We start from the raw sequence: 23,112 nt of genomic DNA on the forward strand, positions 1-23,112 counted from the left end.
TTATAATACACTACCGTGGCTGTTCGGTTGTGTGTCTAGGATTTTAAATCGCCTGTAGCTCGCAAACTGTTTGGCCTATTGACCTGAAATTCACTTTTGGGGTGATGATTGACCTCCAAGGTCAAAGGTCAATCTAAGAAGGTCAAAAAGCAAATAACCTGTAGCCTGAAATATGGTACACATATACTACGCTGAAACTCTGCACTACAGTTTTATATGAAAAGCAAAGGGTTTTGGAATTATTACTCTTTTTATTTTTATTTTATTGTAAAATCAACTCTCAGCAGCGGCCAGCTGTGCAGAGCATGTGTACAGGCGCCGTTCTCATCCCTACTACCTTCGCCGTCACTTCCCCTACCTCTTCAATCAATCAATCAACATTTATTTATATAGCACATATTCAAACAACAAAATGTAGCTCAAAGTGCTTTACAAAATGAATAGAAAAATAGAAGACACAATAAAAAATAAACATGTCAACATTAATTAACATAGAATAAGTAAGGTCCGATGGCCAGGGTGGACAGAAAAAACAAAAAAAAACTCCAAGAGCTGGAGAAAAAAAAATCTGTAGGGTTCCAGACCACGAGACCGCCCAGTCCCCTCTGGGCAATCTACCTAACATAAATCAAACAGTCCTCTTTGTATTTAGGGTTTTCATGGAAGGACCTGATGATGATGGTCACGTAGACTTCTGGCTTTCAGTCCATCAATGTTGGTGCATCATGATGCTTTGAGTAGGTGGTGGTGGCGCAGGCCGCCACGACAAAGAAACCGGAAAAAGAAACAGAAGAGAGAGTAGGGGTCAGTACGGATTTTGGAGCCACTGTGAATAGTTATTATGAAGAATTGAACATACAGAGTATCAGTATTAAGTTAAAGTGAAGTTATAGAAAGGCCATGTTAAAGTAATGTGTTTTCAGCAGTGTTTTAAAGTGCTCTACTGTATCAGCCTGGCGAATTCCTATTGGCAGAATATTCCAGATTTTAGGTGCATAACAGCAGAAGGCCGCCTCACCACTTCTTTTAAGTTTAGCTTTTGGAATTATAAGGAGACACTCATTTGAAGATTTAAGGTTACGATTTGGAATATAACGCGTCAGGCATTCCGATATATAAGATGGAGCGAGATTATTTAAGGCTTTATAAACCATAAGCAGTATTTTAAAGTCAATCCTGAATGACACAGGCAACCAGTGTAGTGACATCAAAACTGGAGAAATGTGTTCGGATTTTCTTTTCCCAGTTAGGATTCTAGCAGCTGCATTCTGCACTCGTTGCAAATGATTTATGTCTTTTTTGGGTAGTTCTGAGAGGAGTGCGTTACAGTAATCTAGTCGACTGAAAACAAAAGCGTGAATTAATTTCTCAGCATCTTTCAATGATATAAGAGGTCTAACTTTTGCTGTGTTTCTTAAGTGAAAAAATGCTGTCCTAGTGGTCTGATGAATATGCGATTTAAAATTCAGATTACAGTCAACGGTTACCCCTAAGTTTTTTACTTCCGTCTTAACTTTTAATCCTAGTGCATCAAATTTATTTCTGATAACCTCATTGAATCCATTATTGCCAATTACTAAGATTTCAGATTTCTCTTTATTTAGTTTGAGAAAATTACTATTCATCAATTCAGAAATACCAGCAAGACATTGTGTTAGTGAATCGAAAGAGTCGGAGTCATCAGGTGCTATTGATAAGAATATCTTAAAACATTCTTGAGGCAGATTGAAGACTTTAGTGCCAGCTGAAGTGAAAAATTAAGGAAAACGTACTAAGTAATTTCAACACAAGCACTGACTTAATCAGTTTTAACATGAAAAGATGCTGACGAAAGAAGAGAAAAAGATGGCCACTAGGGTAGGGAAAGGAAGAGCTGCTCAGCAAGCACATCAGCCTCTGAGCAAACATACAGAGAAAGAGTATGAAAACTATGACATGCACATTCAGTATTTACGACAGGCTGATGCAGGATGAAAGAAAATTGCTTGAGTAACTGAGAGCAAAGAACAGACCATACAGCGAAGATAGGCCAACACTGAGCGAAAGAGAATCGCAAGAGTAAATGAGACTGAGGAAGAGGCTAATCGATGGTCAAGCCAAGTGTATTCACTACACGTTATTGTGCAGTGCTCCCTTACTGGTTAATTGAATAATTTGGCAATGCTCCTACTTTATTTGCCTTAACTTTTTTGTCTGGTTTTCAGCCATTAGATTTATATCAAGGTAACTGAAGCACACTTGATTTAGGAAACAGAACATTATAATTTGTTGATAAACACAAGGATGATAGAAATATGACAACTGCATGGATATAATGACATCTAAGACAGGACGCAAGGCAAACGAGACAGACAAACATACAACGTGTAACACAGAAGAGGCTGGCAGTTTACTTGCTATTTAGAGTTCTAACTTATCTTGGTATAGATGAACAGTTTTATGATACTAAGTCTTTCAGAATGATATACAGTGTTGTGTAGAGCTGTTGCTGTTGTTGTCCTGGGTTTAAATGCTGGATTTTTTTGCGTTGGAGTGCATTCTTTCTCTTTGTTATGTGCAGGGTTATCAGATACCTGCAAACCGGTTCCAAAGGAGGACACTGAAGGTCAAAAAGAGGACAAAGGAGAACGATTCCTGTTCTATTCACAAAACATAGTGTGAACTGTGTGTTACAATGAAAACTTTAAAAACAACTAATTTAACAGGTCACTCAATGAGTCATCAAAATGAAAAATTTTAGTATAACTATGCAGTTTAATATTTTTCAGACGAGGCAACTTTTTGAGCTGTTCATCGTTCCCTTCAACATCGACGTGGAACTCCAGATAAGAAACATTCTTAAAAGTGTACTTTGTAAGAAGAATTCCTCTGACAGAGTCAAGTGACAGTCTATTTCTTTCTTTTGTCCACTGTGCGTTGATCAAGAAAAATGCTCTTTCAACGTTGGCATTATGCCCAGGAATACAGAAGAAAAATTCACAGATTTTAAGCAGCTCAGAGTAACTTGCTTCGTTTGCACAACTTTGAAAGTATGAACTCCTCAGTTCATGAAGGAGACTGTCAAAAAACTTGTCATCTTTCTGTCCTGTGAATTATTTCAGGTTGTAGTACTGGTCAAACAACTGAACATCGTCTGTTTTCGCTCATATACTGTACACATGGCAACAGATCATCGAATTGTTTGATCACTCTGTCTGCTAAGCAGAGTTTGCTTTGTCAACTGTAGGATGCTACACACCTCCAATGCCGATGTTTCTTCCCTGAAATACTGACATCAGCGAATGCACAAACCACAAATATACTTCTGAAAATCAGTTCTCCAAAAAATTCTTGATCAGTATTGGCGGCTGATATATGCCCTGAAAGTATGCTTTCAGCGCGGGGAATAACTGCAACAGCCTCTCAGTTGCTGGAAATAGACTGAGCAGTGCATAGCCGTGTTTTGTTTTTGATAAAACATAGATTATTTATGCAAAACATAGAGATGATAGCGTGCGATTTCAGCCGGACATTTTCATTTTTTTAGGCAATGCCTGCCTAATGGAAGACACAATGCTGAAAAGGAGGACATGTCCTCCTTTTGTTGGATGTCTGGAAACCATAGTTATGTGGTTCTTTATTTGTGGTGCTTTGTGCTTTTCTCATTTAGGCTCTTTACTGTATCATTTGCAACTTCACAGGGAAAAGCATGACTCATTCTGACAAAAGAGTTTAGATGGTGAAGTTCCTTTCTTGAGTTAATATCTGATTTTCAGTCTTCTCAGACTGGGCTTAGTTACTGGTACAGCTTGGCTTGGCAGAGTGGATTTCAGCTTTCAGGTCCACAAATACAGCTATTCATCAGATTTTATTTTTTAGAGAGATAATTTCAGAGATGATGTTCAGAGAGTTCTCTCTTGAGAGGAGGGCAGCTACTTTTGAAAAGAATGTGTAACTTCTTGAAGTTGAATTAAAGTCATTTCCAGTTACAAAATCGGTGCCTTCTCATAGGTACGTTATCTTTCCCTCACAGTTGGTATTCATTAAATTATAGTGGTTTATTTGGACTAGAGTGCCCATTTGGGGGTCTCTGCAAAGATGTCAGTTCAACTCTGATTTACACCTTTTTTATCAGATGAAATACAGGCTGAGACTGGTATGAACTGGAGTTCAGTCTTACTTTAGAATGCAAGTTGGGGGAAGGTGAAACTGGATTTCTGTATCCCTGTTAAATCTTTTGTCCTAACAGGCCTAGTGTTCCATTAAAAAGCCTATCAGAATGGATAATGCCCAGCTTGTCATTAAAAGCATATATTCATACTGCAGTAGCAATGATTTATTAATTATGTAAAAAGGTAAGGGGAATAAACAGTGGAGGGTAGAACTATGGATAGCTACACTTATAAAAATTAAGGTGCCAAAGTGGTTCTTCAGAATAGTGCCATTGGGGAATCATTTTTGGTCCCCAGAAGAACCATACAGGTGAAGGCTTCAGGGAGAACTTTTACTTATTTAGATCCATTTCTTTATTTCCTCAAGAAATGTAATTTATCTTTAATTTTTTTTTATATTCAAACCATGTAATGCAATCAACAGCAACCTCACATTTTTCTGAATAGTATAATCGGAAACCCACAAAGAACCTTTGATATTGAGTAATGTTATTCTCTCATGTTGTTACATTTGTAGTCTTTGCAGAACGATTCTCTTCTCTGACTCCATTATAACCAAGATTGTTAGCGCCCTCCTGAATCAAAATCCAATCCTCAGACACATAAGCGACATAACTAGGTAAGTTAAAGGGAACATCTACTTCTGTTAAATCTATTTGCTTACTGTGAGATCTGAGTGATATTGTGGTTATATACAGTATGCTTTTCTCTGCTAGCGACCATATAAAAAAAAAAAAAACACTGTTCCAATGTGGTGCTGAGGTGTCACCCGCTGCACTCGGGTCCCAATCCAGGTTGTTCGTTGTGTGGTGGGTGCGGCAACATACTATCAGCTCATGGTCCCAACCTCTCCTCTCCTCTCTCTCTCTGACACAAGGTCATGGTAGTGAGTCATTGCTACTCAGTATTCAATCATTTTCACCTACAAAATTTTTAAAACATTTATTGTTAAACATTGTAAGACTTTTCTAAACTAAGGACGTAGTGGCCACTTTATTAGGTATATGTGCGTGCTAATGCGAAAAGCCTACTTCTGCCAATAGCCAATCATTTGGCCGCAACTCAGTCCATATAGTAAAGCAGGCAGACATGGTCAAAAGTTTTAGTTTTTGTTTGACAAAACTTTGCAATAGACAAGATGCATAATTTAAGAGACTTGACTATAATATGATCGCTGCTGCCAGACATAATACCACCAGTTACTTTCTTAGGATTTTCACTAACTAAACAATCAACAAAGTTGATTAATTGGGCTTCAGGTCTGTGAAGAAAAATGTCTTGTTAATAAGAAAGGTTAGAGAAAAATGGCCACGTCTGTTCAAACGAAAGGAATGGCCACAAGTACTCAAATAACTGCTCTTTCCAACAGTAGAATGTGGAAGAACTACTTTGAATATGCAACACATCAGCCGGTGAATCAGATGTGCCTTAACAGAAACTAAGAATAGTAAAATGAGGCAGGACTGGGCAACAATCAGGGCCAGTACATAGGGTGAGGCAACAAGGTGATTACCTAAGGTGGCATTTTAGTTAGGGCAGCATTTTTATGTAACTTTTTTTAACATTACAAAATAACAATACAAAACAGTTAGGTATGAATCTTAATTATACACACATTTACTGCCTTTAAAAGTGGTGAGAAATATTTTAATTTTAAAAGTTTAAAATTTGGCATAATGCAGTTCATTTAGAAGCCACATACCAATCCATAATTTTACCGTTCATTTTCCTGATATCTATCCTGAATCTGCAAAATTAATAACAATTCATTCATCAGACAAAGGCAGCCTTATAGACATGAATAGCAGCTTCATGCTAGCATCAAATTCTTTACAACCCAGGACGTCTGCCAATTGGTCAACACTTGATGAACAGTGCTCAAAGATACTTTCAAAAAAATTGTCACTGCTGAATGTGTCTCCCAGAAAATTACAAGTTTGAGACATGACATTTCAAAAAATACATAGAAACTGCTTTTTTATTTTACATTACTGTAAAAATAATTACATTTTTCACAAGTGAAAAATTATATCAAAAGTAGATCAGCTTTTAATCCACCAGCTTGCAAGGCAGCTTACACTGATGGGGACAACACCATTTTATATATAGGTCACTCCTGCCACCCAAATCTAACAGAGAGACACAGGACACAAGGTAAGCACACATGCTTATTTTTTTCCTTGTGGGAAACACCTTCCCCCGTTTCCCACAGACACAGCACAGTTCACAACACTGCACAAACTTCTACTTCTTCTTCTACGTCCTTTCTTCCTTTCTTTGCCTCCACTCCTCCTGGCAAGCTTCGTTCACCTCCTCCCGACTCTAGCTTCCAGAGTAGTGGCGACGGGCTCCTTTTATAGGGCACCTGGAAGTGCTCCAGGTGCCCAATGACCTTCTTCTGGCAGCACTTCCGATATGCAGGAAGTATTGCAAGCCGCACCATCTTGCTGGAAGTAACAGTGGTTTTCTGGGGTCAGACAGCAAGGAAACAGGGCAGGTGACACAACCGTAGCGCCTATCAGGTGGCAAATGAGACGGGGGTCGTCTTGGTGGAGGCGGGCCACTTTTTTGTGGGCCACCCTGTATTATATAGAGTTTGTTCTGTACTGTGACATTTGAGCTGCAATCAGAATTTTTTTATGAATATTGTCTTATCCCGGACTAAGATATTTTATATGCTTTGGTGACTGTTGGATTGACAAGTGTCCATAATGAATGACATGTTCAGCTCTAATGTATGATATACACAATTGGGAAATTAGTTACAGAGGGACAATAATGCTTTAGCTAGGATTCTACTAACATGAACCCTCATTTTATCATTATTTTCCCTATAGGATCTTTTAATATACTTGAAGTGAATAACTTTTATAGAAACACTCTTTTCAATCTAATATAACTTAACAATTGCAATTATTTTTTGTCAGGTTTACATGGGTACGTACTTTTTCCCTAAGTTCTTTCTATGTGTAGCTCATATTGTTAACTGAGTGAGGGTGAGACATTAATTGTCTGCTGTTAACTGGTAATCAAACGAGTAGCTGAACAAACCAAGGAGAAACACACAGACAAAATATAACTACCTCGGGAGTTAAACTTGGGAGTGCTCTTGTTCTGCTGTTAACTGAGAATTATCTCTTCTTAGTACCGTACTACATAGCCTGGGCTTGATCTGTGCTAGTGCAGTACTAGCTCAAGCTGCACCAAAATTCTGAAATATGTACTGTACATCATTTCAAGACAAATACTTTGCTAACTCCTTAAAACAGTTTCACAGTAGATTTTTGCTTAGACATTACACAATACATATGAAAAACTTCATTCAGGATTATAAAGGACCAGTACCGGCGCACTTCACGATAACGTGCAGTGAATACACTTGACTTGAGCATTCATAGTTTTCATCCCCTTTCTCTGTATGTTTATCATTCGTTTGCTCAGCGGTTGATGCACTTGCAGCTTCCTGAGCAGCTCTTCTTTTCTCTACCCTAATGGCCTGCTTCTTCTCTTCTTTCGTCGGCATCTTTTTGCATTAAAACTGATTAAGTCAGTGTTTGTGTTGCAATTACTTAGTACATTTTCTTTAATTTTTCACTTAAGCTGGCATTTAAGTCTTCAATCTGCCTCAAGAATGATTTAAGATATGAAGAGGTAGAGGAAGTGACGGCGAAGGTGGTAGGGATGAGAACGGCGCCTGTACACATGTGCCGCACGGCTGCCCTGCTGACCGCTGATGAGAGTTGATTCTACAATAAAATAAAATCAAAATAAAAAGACGAATAACCTTGGAGGTCAATCATCACCCCAAAAGCGGATAGTAGATGTCACATGGTATATGTGTACCAAATTTTAGGTCAAACGGTTTGCAAACTACAGGTGATTTAAAATCCTGGACAGACAAACGAACAGCCATGGTAGCGTATTATAAATAAAGGTTATTATTATTATTGGCTATAGCAATAGTAATGTATTATTAATATCTCAATCTGTCATCCAACTGTGAACCTTCTAACCCAGTCCTGGATTGTAAAGGCTTATAATAATAATAATAATTATAATTCTTCTTCTTATTATTATTATGCTGTTATGTTTTGATATGCAGTATTTAAAAGCAGATTGTCTCTCTGATTTCAATTTCATGAAGAGGCCTTCTAGTCTTTCAAAACTCACTTATCACCGAAATCTTTCTTTTCCATGACTGCTTCTGTCATCCTGGACAATCTAAGGGAGCACTACATCTCTATATGGAGACAGGAGTGTTTAATCAATATAGGGATGCCCCACTGTTAGCTTCTTCTGTCAGAGCCAGTGACTCTGAGGCATGCAGTAAAATGCCACATTTGGTCATCCGTTCATTTCCTCTTCCAGCTTAGCCTGTTTCAGGAGATCATTTGAAGCTGAGAACATAATTAGTTATTATTTGGCTGATGCATTTATTCAATGCAGCTTACACCATTAGAGATACATTTGGTGTTATTTCTTTTGTTTTTACAGTGGAGCACAAGCAGGTGAAATAATTTGCTCATGGTCACACTAGCCAGGAGTGGGTCTTGAACCCAAAAACCTTAACCACTATGTCACACTGCCTGCTGTGCTGCAGTGTGAAACATTAAAGACAGTGTACACATTGTCTCATAAGTACAATTCAAAGAACTGTACACACCTTTATCCCCAATGTACATTACATTTATAGTGTTCCTAAAAAACTACCAAAGTGTCTTTTACAACAGGCTAAGGTAAACATTGGGACATTAGAACAATTCAGACAAGAACAGGCCACTCAACCCAACAAAGCTCTCCAGTTCTGTCCACTTAATTCTTCTAAAATAACATCAAGCTGCGTTTTGAAAGCCCCTAAAGTCCTACTGTCAACCACACTACTTGATCACTTATTCCATGTGTCTATGGTTTTCTTTGTAAAGAAAATGTCCTAATGTTTGTGTAAAATTTACCCTTAACAAGTTTCCCTATGTTCTGGTTGAACTCCTTTTAAAGTAACAGTCTCAATCTACTGGAAAATTCCCTTTATAATTTTAAACTCTTCAATCATATCTCCTTTTATTCTTCATTTGCTTAAACTGCTTCTATTAATCCACTGCAGCTCTTTTATCAGCCTAGTCGCTCTTCTCTGGACATTTTCCAGTGCGGTTATGTCTTTTATAGTTTTGCTATGTCCTGTAAATATGGGCATGATAGGAGGATGGATAATATAGTCATTATGCTGATTTACAGTTAAAATATATATATATATAACCGGCAATGTGTAAAAACTGGCATTCTATTGAATACCTAGGCAATGTATACAATGCTCGAAATAGGACGCAATACATCGCATTTCATACATTTCCTAGGCATTCTACACAATACCTAAACGGCAAACTGGCAGAGTGTAGAATAAGCGTATTCTCGCCAGAACATTTCGTCAGTGGCACCTGGATCTTTGTTCGTCCGTGTGGAAGCACGTGTGCTTGCTGTGCCGCAGCAGAGACTGCTCCATATATTGTGGTGGGTGAAGTACCGCTACAGAAGCTGACCCATATTGTGCTGTGTGAAGATGGGAGAAGAGAATGTAGTGTACGGGCAAGAATCACGACATGCTAACATGCGACAACGGTTCTACAAAGAACTATCCCAAATGTGAGCCAACGCTGCTAAAAATTGTGTTTTTCTAACGGAAGACACGAGAAGTTAGTGAATGATGTAACAAAGGCTAAAACGACTACTAAGAAGGAACCATGGGACTATTGGCTGCTGAAATGCTACGATGTGATAATGGTAGAGAACAAAAGCAAGTTGATTTATCCTGTTAAAGAAGGCATCAGTTCATTTGGCCATTTGCCATGGAGGACGAGACAGAATGTTGAAAGAGCTTGCACCCAAATACAAGAACGTTACCCGTCATGACATTGAACTGTATATTCACCTTTGTGAGCCATGCCAGAAGAAACAAAAAGGTGTAAAAAAAGGCATTGTAGTGAAGCCTATGGTGTTTTCTGATTTCAATTCCTGCTGTCAGGTGGATCTAATCTATTTTCAGCCCCATCCTGATAAGGAATACAAGTTTATAATGGTGTACCAAGATCATCTCACCAAGTTTGTGGTTCTCAGGCCTCTCAAATCAAAGACAGCGGAAGAAGTAGCTTACAACTTGATAGACATATTTACGTTGCTTGGAGCACCATCGAATTTACAGTCCGACAACGGTCGGGAATTTACAAATAAAGTGGTCAGCTGCCTGAAGGAATACTGGCCAACTTTGAAGATTGTCCATGGGAAGCCGTGCCACTCACAAAGCCAGGGAAGTGTCGAACGAGCTAACCAAGACATCGAAAATATGCTGTCTACTTGGATGCAAGATGAAAAAACTGACCACTGGAGCGAGGGAATACGGTTCGTCCAACTTTTGAAAAACAGGGCCTTTCACTGTGGGATTCAGAGAACACCGTACAAAGCTCTCTTTGGCTGCAAAGTTAAAGTGGGTCTCACAACGTCTTCCATAGCCCAAGATGTTTTATAAGGTGTACAGACAGAAGAAGAACTGGAAAAGATAATAGAAAGTGTACAAACAATACAGTTGGAAGAAACAGATCATCCGACAGAAGAGACTGAGGTTACTGCACAAAGTACTGACGAGAATTCAATCCATGATGAAGGAAACGAAAGTAGCAGGGAAGACATGGATAGTGAAGAACCCTCCTTTTCTGCCACATGTTGTGTGTGCTTAAAGGAAAGCAGTGGTGCCCATATGTGCAGAAAGTGTGGCTGAAACGTTCATGCGATCTGTGGACATGCTAATAAAGACGATGGCGGTGAGGAAATGGAAGGTTATGGGGTTAATATTTGGTGCACTATTTGCTTCAACATTGAGAATGCAGTAGAAAGTAAGAGACAATCGAAAGGGAATCTAGAAGTACAGGCCAAAAAAATGAAAATGGACACTGACAAAAAATTCCCTGCTGCATCTTTGGGGGACACTGTGCGGGCTCCTATCCCTGATGTCGACAAGGGGCGCGATGACCCGCAAAATCTTTTGGCATTTGTTATGAATGTGACAGAAGACGGCTTTTACCGACTTGGAATGGTGCAAGGAATTTTGAACCAACTCTATGCAAAATCACAATTCAGTGTTTGTCAAAAGGGCTTACTCAAGGTTGAAGACGTTCCTGACCACGAAATAGCTCTTCGATCTGCTGCTACTGCTCAGTCCACAGGAAGTGGCCAAGGATTTGTGAGGTGTATGTGCAAGACTAAGTGCCAAAACAACAAATACCTTTGCGTAAAAAAGAAAATTCAGTGCAATTCAAAATGCCATTCTAGCCTCCCTTGCTGCAACAAATAGTAGGCTAAGTAATGACACTTCTGATTCTTTTGTTCTCCCAGTAAGCATATCCTGTAGTTCATTTTGTATTTCTTCTTTAATTTTTAGACATTTTGTTATTAAAGACCTTTCCAATCTGGACATTTCACACTTGGCGTAAAATAGTACTTGTCATTCTTTATAATGCCTAGGAAAAGTATGTAACAACGCAGATATTTCATACCTTGCCTAAAAACGGCAGGCATTGTATACATTGCCTAGGTATTCTATACAATACCTGCTTTTCATACATTGCCGGTAACATATATATGTATAACCCCTTGGCACAATGTTTATTGTAAAAGGCACTATAATGTGTTTATATATGTAGTCAGTGTATTTATACAAAGCAAATTACAGATCAGTTGTCAGTATGGTCACGTGAGTTATTATTCTTACATTTCTAAACATTTTACGTTTGTATCACAAGACTGGCCACCTAAAAAGGCTTTCGATATCCGGAGCCGATGGACTGCAGGCCATAGTGCCCCATACAGTCTGTTGGTGTATTCATGCTAAGTGTTAAATCTTCTTTGCAGGAAGAGAGGTATCTTTAGAAGAGAACAGCTGCTCGAAGATGTCTGAGGTAAAATTTATTTTTCTTTTCTTTTTTTTAGATGCTAAAGGCTTAGAAATAGAGGCAATTGATCTATTTTCCATCACATTGCCATGCAACTGAAAACATTTCTGAAACACAATTTATATTTAATTTGGATGCATGACCTTTGTTGTATGATGAGTTGTTTTTTGGTTTGGGCAAATTTTGTGACTGCTGTATGTAGCTTGTATGTCAATAAAAAATAAAATGAGTGTATAGACGTTTTCAATTGGATTGACCTTCTAGTTTCTGCCTTTCTTTGAATGCAAGAAAAGTACAGCAAAGTGAAACTCAATAACTATCCGTGGTCTATAAGTAAATTAATATTAAACAGATATCTTAACTCAGCAACATTAAGGTACTGTACATTGGGGGCGATTCTGCCATGTTGCTTCAAGGAACTAGTCTGGTGATATCTACTGTATGTAGAATTTGCCAGTTCTCCCTTCATGTACTCAGTCCCCCAATACCAAGCATTAAATCATTGGTTGACTTTAAATTTCCTAAGCATGGGTGGCTTTGCCCTGTACAATTTTCAGATTTGATGGATTCAATTTTGACCTAAAATGCATTTTTTAAATTTAATTTATGAAATATATCATTTTGTTCATGTACAATTGGAACACTTATGTTTAATATTTTATATGAGCACAATATATAACAATATAAACATTCATCATTGAACCTTCTTGATTCAGTTCAAGGTGACAGGGAACAAACCGTCCTCTGGCATATTTATGTGCAAAGTGGCAGACTACTCAGAGAAAGGGGCCACTCACACAAACAAACGCCCATGCAAAAACAGTTTTAGACTCTTCAATTAAACAAACACACAGATACATTGGAAAAACAGTCAGTCAGTCATTCTCCAACCCACTATATCCTAACACAGGGTCACGGGGGTCTACTGGAGCCAATCCCAGCCAACACAGGAACAAATCCTGGGCAGGGCACACACACACAAAGCACAATTTAAGATCACCAATGCACCTAACCTGCACCTCCTGGACTGTGGGAGGAAACCCATGCAGACATGGGGAGAACATGCAAACTCCACGCCAGGAGGACCCAGGAAGCGAACCCAGGTCTCCTAACTGCGAGGCACCAGTGCTACCACTCCGCCACCATGCCACCCTAGAAAAAAACACTACATGGTATAATTGATAGTCATTGACGCATTAATTTACAATTACATTTTTAAGTCAAATCACATGGCTTAATTGTCATACCATCTGTACACAGTATTTGTAGCATACAGTGGCATGAACTAAAGCAGGAGTCGCCAGCTCCAGTCCTGGAGGACCACAGTGGCTGCAGGTTTTCATTCTAACCCTTTTCTTAGTGAGTAACCTGTTTTTGCTGCTAATGAACTTCTTTTTAACTAATTTTAATTGACTTGCTCTTGAAGACTCAGACCCCTTAATTGTTTCTTTTTCCTTAACTAGCAGCCAAACAATAATGAGATACAAAATGAGCCAAAACAACTGGTGTCCATCATACAATATCTGAAAATAAAGAAAGATGAAGGTCTCAGGAATGTCACTCTGCTCAGGCCTCCAAAACATTTTAACAGTGCTCTTAGACAAGAGAAAATCAATCATTTCTGAAATGTCTGCTATTGCACCATGAGAGCAGCAGCAAGCCATGAAATTAAAGAATTGGTTTAATTAATGACAAGAATCAGTGCCTAATTAAGCAGCATTTTGGAGTGAAATTGATTGGAGTTTTAGGCCCTGACTTAGTTGGTCTTCTGTTGGCTCACTCACTTCACATTTCATTTCTGCTTGGGTACCATTTAAAGAAAAGAAATGAAGCAATTCAGATGAACGATGAAGAAATTCAGTGGTGCAAATCTTAAAAAAGCAATTTAATTAAAATGAATTCACAAGAACTTAATTAGCAGCACAAACAGGGCACTCATTAAAAAAGGGTTAGAATGAAAACCTGCCGCCACAGTGGCCCTCCAGGACCGGACTTGGCAACTTGTGAACTAAAGGACTGTGTTGCAACATATAAATAAACAAAAGACAAGTAAAGATATACACTATACTATAATAGATAAACAAATCAATAAAAGGTAAATTAATATATGAAATTGATTTTGATAGTAATATGAATAAACAATAACAACTATTAATAATAACAACAGTAGTTACAAATATAACAAATGAACTGTATATTAATAAGAAACAGTATATAAGCAGAACTAAAGGGTAGGAGGGCAGCACAGAGTTTAGGGCGTAGATGCTGTTGCAGAACCTTGCAGAACTGGTTTGGATGCTACAATACCTACTGCCAGATGGTCCTAGGACAAAGAGGCCATGCTAGGGGTGAGAGTGTTCCTCCACAATGCACTGCAGATGCAATGTTTGATACAGATGTCTTTAAAGTAGGGCAAAGAAGCCCCAATGATGTTTACTGCTGTGTATACTGTCAATTGTAGATCCTTGCAGTCCTAGACACTGCGGTTCCCAAAGCAGATGGTAATGTACCTGGCCAGAATGCTCTTGATGGTGCCCCTGTTGAATGTGGTAACAATAAGGGAAAACAGGCTTGCCGTCTTCAGCTGTTGAAGCAAGTGGCATTAATTGATCAGGTAATGTCAGCTGCCTGGTGCACACCAAAGAATTAAGTGCTTTGGACCAGTTCCACCACAGAGCCCTCAATGTGCATAGGGGTGTGGACAGCATGTGTCTTCCTGAAATCAACAATCATCTCTTTAATCCTATCCATGTTAAGATGCACATTACTACCCTTGTACCAGTCCACCAAACATTGCATCTCACTCTGTAAGCTGACTTTGCTGGTGAGATCCATCACCATTGTGTCATCAGTGAAATTAATGATGGTGTTAGAGCATTTGCAATACACAGCTGTACAGCCGTGAGTCAGCAGAGTGAACAGAAGTAGGATGAGTATGCAGACATAGGGGACAGCAGTACTCATCATGATGGTCCTGGAGATGTTGTTTCTGACATTGACTCACTGGGGTCTCTCTGTCAGGAAGCTCAGAATCCAGTTATAGCCTAGCAAACTCCTCTTCCCATGTGACATGAGAAGTCTGGCCTAAGGGTAGCACTTAATGATGACTAGTGTCAGTGCTTTGGGGTGATATATAGATATGAAAGTCAAACTATGGCTTGTGGGCAATTCATAGAATGTTAGTCTGGTGCCCGTTAAATGTTCTTCACAAGATGATACTACAGTTAGCTTGTGTAAGTTGTCATTGTCTGAAAGATAATTAAAGAAGACAAACTTTTCCCATACATATTGCAATAGTCGGTAGTGTTACCACATAAATATGGCAAGTGTGTGATTTTTAGCTTTGTTCTCCATGTAAGTTTTTAAAGAATGAGTTTCTGCAATTTTATCAAAGAGGCATTTGCTTGGCAGTGACACTTTTGAAGGAGGAACATCAGGTGTGACTCTGGGTCTGTGCACAAATCTGTTTACAGATGTGAAAGAAAGAATTAGAGCAAGAAAGGCTTTTCAGAAGTGAATCCACCAAAATATACTATTACTATATTTTAACCTAAGTGTTTGGTGAGATGAGGAGTAAAAGGCACTTACTGTCAGCTATATTGCATACTATGATTTTGGGAAATTTGTGTTTTTTGCAGTGCTTCATCTCTGGGTTGAAAGAGGAGGATAATTAACAGCTCTTCCTCAGCTATTTTGGTTTTGTTATAGCTCATGTTAAATTGCCCTTTTCTCCATTATCCAAAATTTATAATCATTTTAGTCACTTGCAACAGGCCAGTCCAGTTTATTTTCCCAATTTTAAAGACATTCAGAGAGATGTTTGGTCTTTGTCAGATATACAGCTCAAGTTTTCATCTCTCATTATGAATTTGAATCTCACTTTCAGGACTTAAATTGCTGCAGGACAGATTTTCCTATTTTTACTTTCTCGTATACGAAGTACAGGGAAAGTATTGGAATCCTCCAAAAATTTGATTTAGGGATTTTGATGAATCCATTTTTGGAATTGTGTGTGTGTGTATGTAAACACGATAAATTGAGTACACTATCACTTACAGTAGGTCATACTATCATACTAGGTCATACTTGCATACAAGAATCAGGTACAAAACATAGATTTCTAGCAACTTTTGGGCTATTTCCGCTAACCGGAAGTGATACTTTACCTGAACACATACTCGATTTTATTTTTTGTTTATTCATGCAGCTTCAGAGTCCGATTTATTCAACTTTTATAATAATTGTTCAATATATTATTAATTTGATTTGATTTGTTGTTGATGGATCTTTAATGTACATAATATAAAAATATAATCATTGTCTTGCAGTTTACTTCTCAAATATTCATCCCCATATCTGACTATACAAGAAAGTCTAGAGGAAACCCTCCCAATTTTTTAAATTGTCTATGCTTTTAAAGTGGATGTGTTATGGAGGGCTTGCAGATGAAAGTGATTGAACTCCAATGTGACAGTAAACTTAAAAAAAAGTTTACCAGAGTTTATTTGAATTCTATAGACTGCACATTATTTAGGATTGCTTTTCAAGGCTTTGTAAGACTGCTGTGCATACATGGTTGTGCATCACTAACTGTTTGGTAGCATATACATTTGGAGGTAGGTCTTTCCACATGTATAGAAGCATTATGACATTGTCACGTTACATTCTGGAATTACAATTGATTTTAATTTTTATGTTATGGACTTAATACTACAGTCCATACTGTTGACATGGAATGAAAATAAAATATCTTGTGTATATATAAAAAAGTAAAAACTGAAAAGTTTAATGTGTATTCATCCCCTTTCCTATGAAACTCCTAAATAAGATCTGGTCCGAACAATTAACTTAAGAAGTCACATAATTGGTTGATTAGGGTCCACCTGTGTGCAATCAAAATGTCACATGATGCTTATATAAATAAACCTGTACTGAAAGGCCCCTGACTCTGCAACACCACTATGCAAATACCATTAAGGCCAATGAGCACTCCATATAAGTCAGAGTTGTTGGAAAGTGTAAATCCAGGTTGAAAAATATCCCAGACTTTAATTATCTCACTGAGCACCTTTAAATCCATTATAACAAAATGGAAAGAATATGGCATCAGTACAAACTTGACAAGAGAAGGCTGTGACAAACATGACAAAATGTGGCAAAACAAGACAAATGCCAAGGGGAATGGATAGAAGGCACTGCAGATATTTTATTTTTAAACCATTTATTCAGGGTGGTCCACATCTAATTATGCTACTGTTGGACTGACAACCGTTCTCCTCACCATTTTGGAATGCAGGGCAGGTGCTGCCATCTATCGGCAACAAAAAGAATTTTAAGTCAAATCTCTATGTGCAGGGCAGGTGCTGTGAATTCTTTATGTAATAAACTTAATAAGTTATAGCGTAATGAAAATTGCATAATTAGATGTGGACCATCCTATACAAGCACATATTTTAAACTTAGTTAATGTTTATCATTACATGTCCTAGGTTGCCTGTGTTCATAGGCACAACTGGATTTTATATAGCCCACTGTACAAGTCCTTTTTTATAATTTTGTCACTTGGCAGATGCTTTTATCTAAAGCGACCTACAAAAGAGGATATACTGTATATGAAAAGCATTATGCTGTATGATAGTTTGATAGACAGAGATGTGGAGCCACAATGCTAACCACTGCACCAGTTATCCCATAAATGCCCTATTGATGCCCCATAACACTTTTCTTAGAAAGAAAGTTATATGCTTGTAGGTAATGAGGCCTACTAGAAGTGAAATTGGATTGAAAGTCACCAGCTTCAAAGTCTATCACTGACTAACTTAGGGACCTTAAACAAATCAAATGTCCTGCCCAGGCTTCAGTAATCTGTCCGTCCGTCCTTTGAATTTCCTTGGCAGTTATTTGAATTAAGGAACGCAGGAGTCAGTGCCTACCCGGGCTGCTCTGGCCATGATGCCATCCATCATAGATCATTCTCAAACCCAGGTAACTCAATTCAGGGTCACAGAGGGCCAACATTGAACACAACACAGCAGCCAATACGTGGTTGAGAGCCAGTCTAATACAGAGCCCGCTCACACATACGACCACAGTCACACATGACCAGATGAGATGAAAGAGATGATTGTTGACTTCAGGAAGTCCCATGCTGTCCACTCCCCACTGCACATTAAGGACTCTGTGCTGGAATTGGTCAAGAGCACCAAATTCCTTGGTTTGCATCTGGTAGTTGACTTTACTTGGCCAATTAACACCACTTCCATATCCAAGGAGGTTCAGCTGTGTATCCACTCACTTCAGCTGCTTAGAAAGGCAAGTAAACCTTCCCCCATTCCAAGCATATTCTACCATCGAATGAGTTTTGACCAGCTACATCAATGTCTGGTTTTCCAAATGCAGCTCCTCTGACCACAAGGTCCTACAACAAATATTATGCACTCTAGAAATGAATTGGGACCTCTTTGCCCTCCATTAAAGACATGTTTATCAAGTGTTGCATCTGCAAAGCCCACAGCATTATGAAGGATCGCTCCCACCCCTCCCATAGTCTCTTTGACCTACTTCCATCTTGCAGAAGGTTCTGTAGCATCCAAACCAGTTCTGTCAGGTTCTGCAACAGCTTCTGCCTCATGGTTGTCTGGACTCTGAATTCTGTGCTGCCCCTTTCAACTCAGACCAGCGTCTACTTTATTTATATGCAGTTCATTTATTAGTAGTTGTTGGTCTTATGTACAGTATTTATTTGTAATGTATTACAGTATAGTTCTTTACTTGTCTTGCAGTTATCCTGTGTTTATGTATATGTTGCACCACAGTCCTGGGGAACATTATTTTGTTTCAGTGTATGGTGCAATATGTTGTATGAATGGCATGACAATAAAGCCACTTGACTTGTAATCATCTATTAAACTAACATGCACATGTATAGGTATATTAGATGAAAACCAAAGGACCCAAAAAAACATAGAAATGAGAAGAGCACACAGACTCTACACAGAGCAAAAGGTTATGGGAGTTAAACACACATTGCAGGATCCTGACATAGTGGTGTTAACTGGTGCTCTGTCATGCTTCATAGATTTAATTATTAGTAAACTGTTGTACTCTCCTTGTTTCAGTTTAGTTTTCAAAACAAAAGACACTTTATTTAAGTATTTAGCCAGTGCATTTATACAAAGCAAGTTACTGAACAGTTGCTATTTGTGTGACTTAAAAGCAGAGTAAACTGGTCAAGATTACATTATGACTTAAAGGCAGGAGTTAAACTGGCTACCGTGTGCTTTACACTGTTTGCCTTTTGAATTAAAGCTTATTATTTTGCTTTTTTCTTTTAATGGAGGACCACCTGCACCCATTTTAAGAAAGAATTCAGAGTCAGACATATGAATGATAAGCAGTGAATAAAACAAAATGGTACATCACCAACTGAATTGGTGAAAAGTTATGAAAACAAATAAGCAGATTGTATCTGCAAAATGGTTCTCTGTTTTCTGTTTGAACACTGTTGGCACCTTCATTTACTATCTTATCACCTAGACACATTCTCTCTTCAGTATGGTCACATTAGTTTCTTATTATTTTCCACAAAATGTGCATTTATGCCACAAGGCTGATCACCTAGAAGGGCCTTTGACCCAAAGTCACTTGGAGACTGAGCCGCAGTGCCTCAGACTCTGTCAGTGAGGTCATGCTAAGTGTTAAATCTCCATCACATTGTCTCCTCTTTGGTCCCATCAGACTTGGTTTAAGAATCCAGCCTTTGACCTGAGAGCACAAACTGAAGTACAGTATCTTGTTTATAACGTTATGTGTGGCTTGCACTCCATCAGCATCTTCTTTCTTTACTGAAGGTTTGTAAATTGCTTGCATGATAAGGTGCTCAGGGTGTTTTTTTTTTTTTTTGTGACTTTCACCTATGTTTTCATCTTCCTCTTTAGGACAATCCCCATCTCTGGTCAAATCTAATATTTATTGGTTACTCTAACTATCTTTATGACATATTTACTTTCTTTCACAGGAAAATAGTAACCTCTTGGACTTTTACTATTCTGAGGAACGTAAGTAACTGAATACCAAAAATCATCTCAGATTTTTGTCTGTCTTGTATCATACTCTATGGCACAGTGTTGATATGATATCACTGAATTGATTTAACTCAATTCATTTTTATAAAGCACACACAGCATAGGAACATGTAAACCTAAACAAGAAAAAACACAAAGTTCAACACAAATTACAGAAATTAATATCTATAGACATTTTTAAAATACATTTTAAGGTTCATCAATGAGCTTAAATATTTATTAAATTGACTAGTATAAATGTATCTAGCAATGGCCAGCTGACAATGGAGAAAAGAAAACACATTTTCAGTCATTTGATGAACAGTTAGGGTTAATATGACTTCATCATTCATGGCATGTCTTGGGTTTGAACACTGGTCCGTCTCGTATGATATTACAGTGCCCTCTATAATGTTTGGCACAAAGACACATTTTTTCCTTGATTTCCACTGCTACACAGTTTAACATTACAAATTAAAACGTCAGATGTGATTAAAATGCACATTGCCGACTTTAATTTAAGGTTATTTCTATACATTTCAGTCACGTCATGAAGAAGTGACAACACTTTTTATAAATGGTCCCTCCATTTCAGGGCACCATAAAGTTTGGGACACAGCAATGGCAGGCCTATTAAAGCAGTCATATTTAGGACTTTGTCACATAACCCTTTCATGCAATGACAGCTTGATGTCTGCATATCACATCGCCGTCACGTCTTTGTTTATGCTTTGCCAAGCCTCTAATGCAGGCATCTTCAACTCCTGCTTTTTTTGGGGCTTATCCCCTTACGTTTTCTCTTCAGCATGTGGAAAGCCTGCCTAATTGGATTTAATTTGGGTGACTGGCTTGGTCATTCAAGAATTTTTAATTTTTTGCCTTTGAAAAACTCCTGTTGCCTTAGCAGTATGTTTGGGATCGTTATCCTGTTGTAGGATAAAGTACTGTTCACTGAATTTGGAGATGTTTACTAAAACTTGAGTATGAGATGCATCTATACACCTCAGAATCTATTGTGGAGCAGTTCCATCATCAATGAAGATGAGTGTGTCAGTACTTGTCGCAGCCATACATGCCCAAGCCATAACACCCCACCACCACCATGTTAAACAGATGAAGTGGTCTGCTTTGGATCTCGAGCAGTTCCTTTTCATCTCCACACTTTGCTCTTGCCATCACTCTGATGCAGGTTCATCTTTGTCTCATTTGTCCACAAGACATTTTTCCCGAATTCTGCAGGCTCTTTTAAGTATTCTGTACAAAATCTTTAATCTGTAGTGTGGCTTCTGTATTTCTGTTCATGAAGTCTTGTGCAGATAAGTCGTCTGTGACTCATACACATCTGCCTCTTAAAAACTGTTTCTGATCTGCCGGGCAGGATTTTGCGTCTTATTCTTTACCATAGTGAGGATTTTTCCATCATCAGCAGTGGAGGTCTTCCTTTATCAATTACTGAGCTCGCTCACTAGTGAGTTCTTTCTTCTTAATGATGTTCCAGACCAGGAGATTTAGGTAATCCTAAGGTTTTACCAATGTCTCTAATGGTATATTCTTGTTTTTCAGTCTCATAATGGGTTTTTTGACTTTCATTGGCACAGATCATGTCCTCATGTTGAACAATGGCAACTACAGTTTCCAAAGGTAGTCTGTAGATAGAAGCAAGCCTCAGTACCTTATGGCACTAATGAAGCAATGAGCCTGTGACATCATTTGTCCCAAAGATTAGTACCCTGAGATGGGGGGACCGTGCAGAAAAAGTGTTGTCATTCCTTCATGTTGTGACCGAAATGTATGCAAGTTACCTTAAATAAAAGTCTGCAATGTGCACTTTAATCACGATATCTGAATTGTTTGATTTGCAATTTTTAAGTGTGGAGCAGAGGGGTATTATCAAGGAAAAATGTGTCTTTGCCCCAGACATTGCTGAGGGCACTATATATTATATTATATTATGTTATATCATATTATATCCCCATCCATCTCTCCTTTTTGTATAATCTGCTGCAGGGCCAAAATAAATAAGTATTCTTAAAATGACTCATACCAGATAAACCTGAGTTAACTCGATTTATCTGTGGCATAAAGATTTTTTTGTTGTAATGACATGAAAAAGAGTAATACTGAAAAAATAATCTGAATTTTATTTCCAGCAACATAAACTGTAAACAACAATGTACTCCCTCTGAATGTATAACTGTCCCAAACTGCCCTCTAAATGGAGGTGCGCTCTTAAAGGGTGGCATTCCTGGGGAGTGGGAACTCTGGAATGACTGCTACAACCAATAAAATGTAGTATCTAGGAGTTTTTCTAGAGCCCTCTCCCATCTGGACAGAGGCAGTGGTGCTGTAAGAATTACGTGTTTGGACTTCTCTAGCGCCTTCAGCACCATCCAACCTCTGCTCCTTAGAGACAAGCTGACTGAGATGGGAGTAGACTCACACCTGGTGGCATGGATCGTGGACTATCTTACAGACAGACCTCAGTATGTGCGTCTCGGGAACTGCAGGTCTGACATTGTGGTCAGCAACACAGGAGCGCCGCAGGGGACTGTACTTTCTCCGGTCCTGTTCAGTCTATATACATCAGACTTCCAATACGACTCGGAGTCCTGCTACTTGCAAAAGTTCGCTGATGACAGTGCTATTGTGGGCTGCATCAGTAGTGGGCAGGAGGAAGAGTACAGGAAGCTGATCAAAGACTTTGTTAAATGGTGCGACTCAAACCACTTACACCTGAACACCAGCAAGACCAAGGAGCTGGTGGTGGATTTTAGGAGGCCCAGGCCCCTCATGGACCCCGTGATCATCAGAGGTGACTGTGCAGAGGGTATAGACCTATAAATACCTGGGAGTGCAGCTGGATGACAAATTGGACTGGACTGCCAATACTGATGCTCTGTGTAAGAAAGGTCAGAGCCGACTATACTTTCTTAGAAGGTTGGCGTCCTTCAACATCTGCAA

The 23,112-nt window shown here is 38.6% G+C and overlaps 1 protein-coding gene across 5 annotated transcripts in view; it reads left to right on the plus strand.

Moving 5' to 3' along the window:
* The window catches only part of LOC120523602 (apolipoprotein L3-like), a 33,071-nt gene that overhangs the window by 3,734 nt on the left and 6,225 nt on the right, over nucleotides 1-23,112 (plus strand). For 3 of the 5 annotated variants that reach the window (XM_039745049.1, XM_039745058.1, XM_039745086.1), the window contains exons 2-3: nucleotides 12,048-12,094; nucleotides 20,106-20,145. In XM_039745049.1, the coding sequence (XP_039600983.1) occupies nucleotides 12,048-12,094; nucleotides 20,106-20,145 (87 nt within the window). Of the gene's footprint in view, nucleotides 1-4,668; nucleotides 4,771-12,047; nucleotides 12,095-20,105; nucleotides 20,146-23,112 lie in introns of all 5 variants that reach the window. The other 2 variants (XM_039745067.1, XM_039745075.1) reach the window with 1 other exon arrangement.

The sequence above is a fragment of the Polypterus senegalus genome, chromosome 1, assembly GCF_016835505.1.
Source record: "Polypterus senegalus isolate Bchr_013 chromosome 1, ASM1683550v1, whole genome shotgun sequence".
In the NCBI taxonomy this organism is placed as follows: domain Eukaryota; kingdom Metazoa; phylum Chordata; class Cladistia; order Polypteriformes; family Polypteridae; genus Polypterus; species Polypterus senegalus.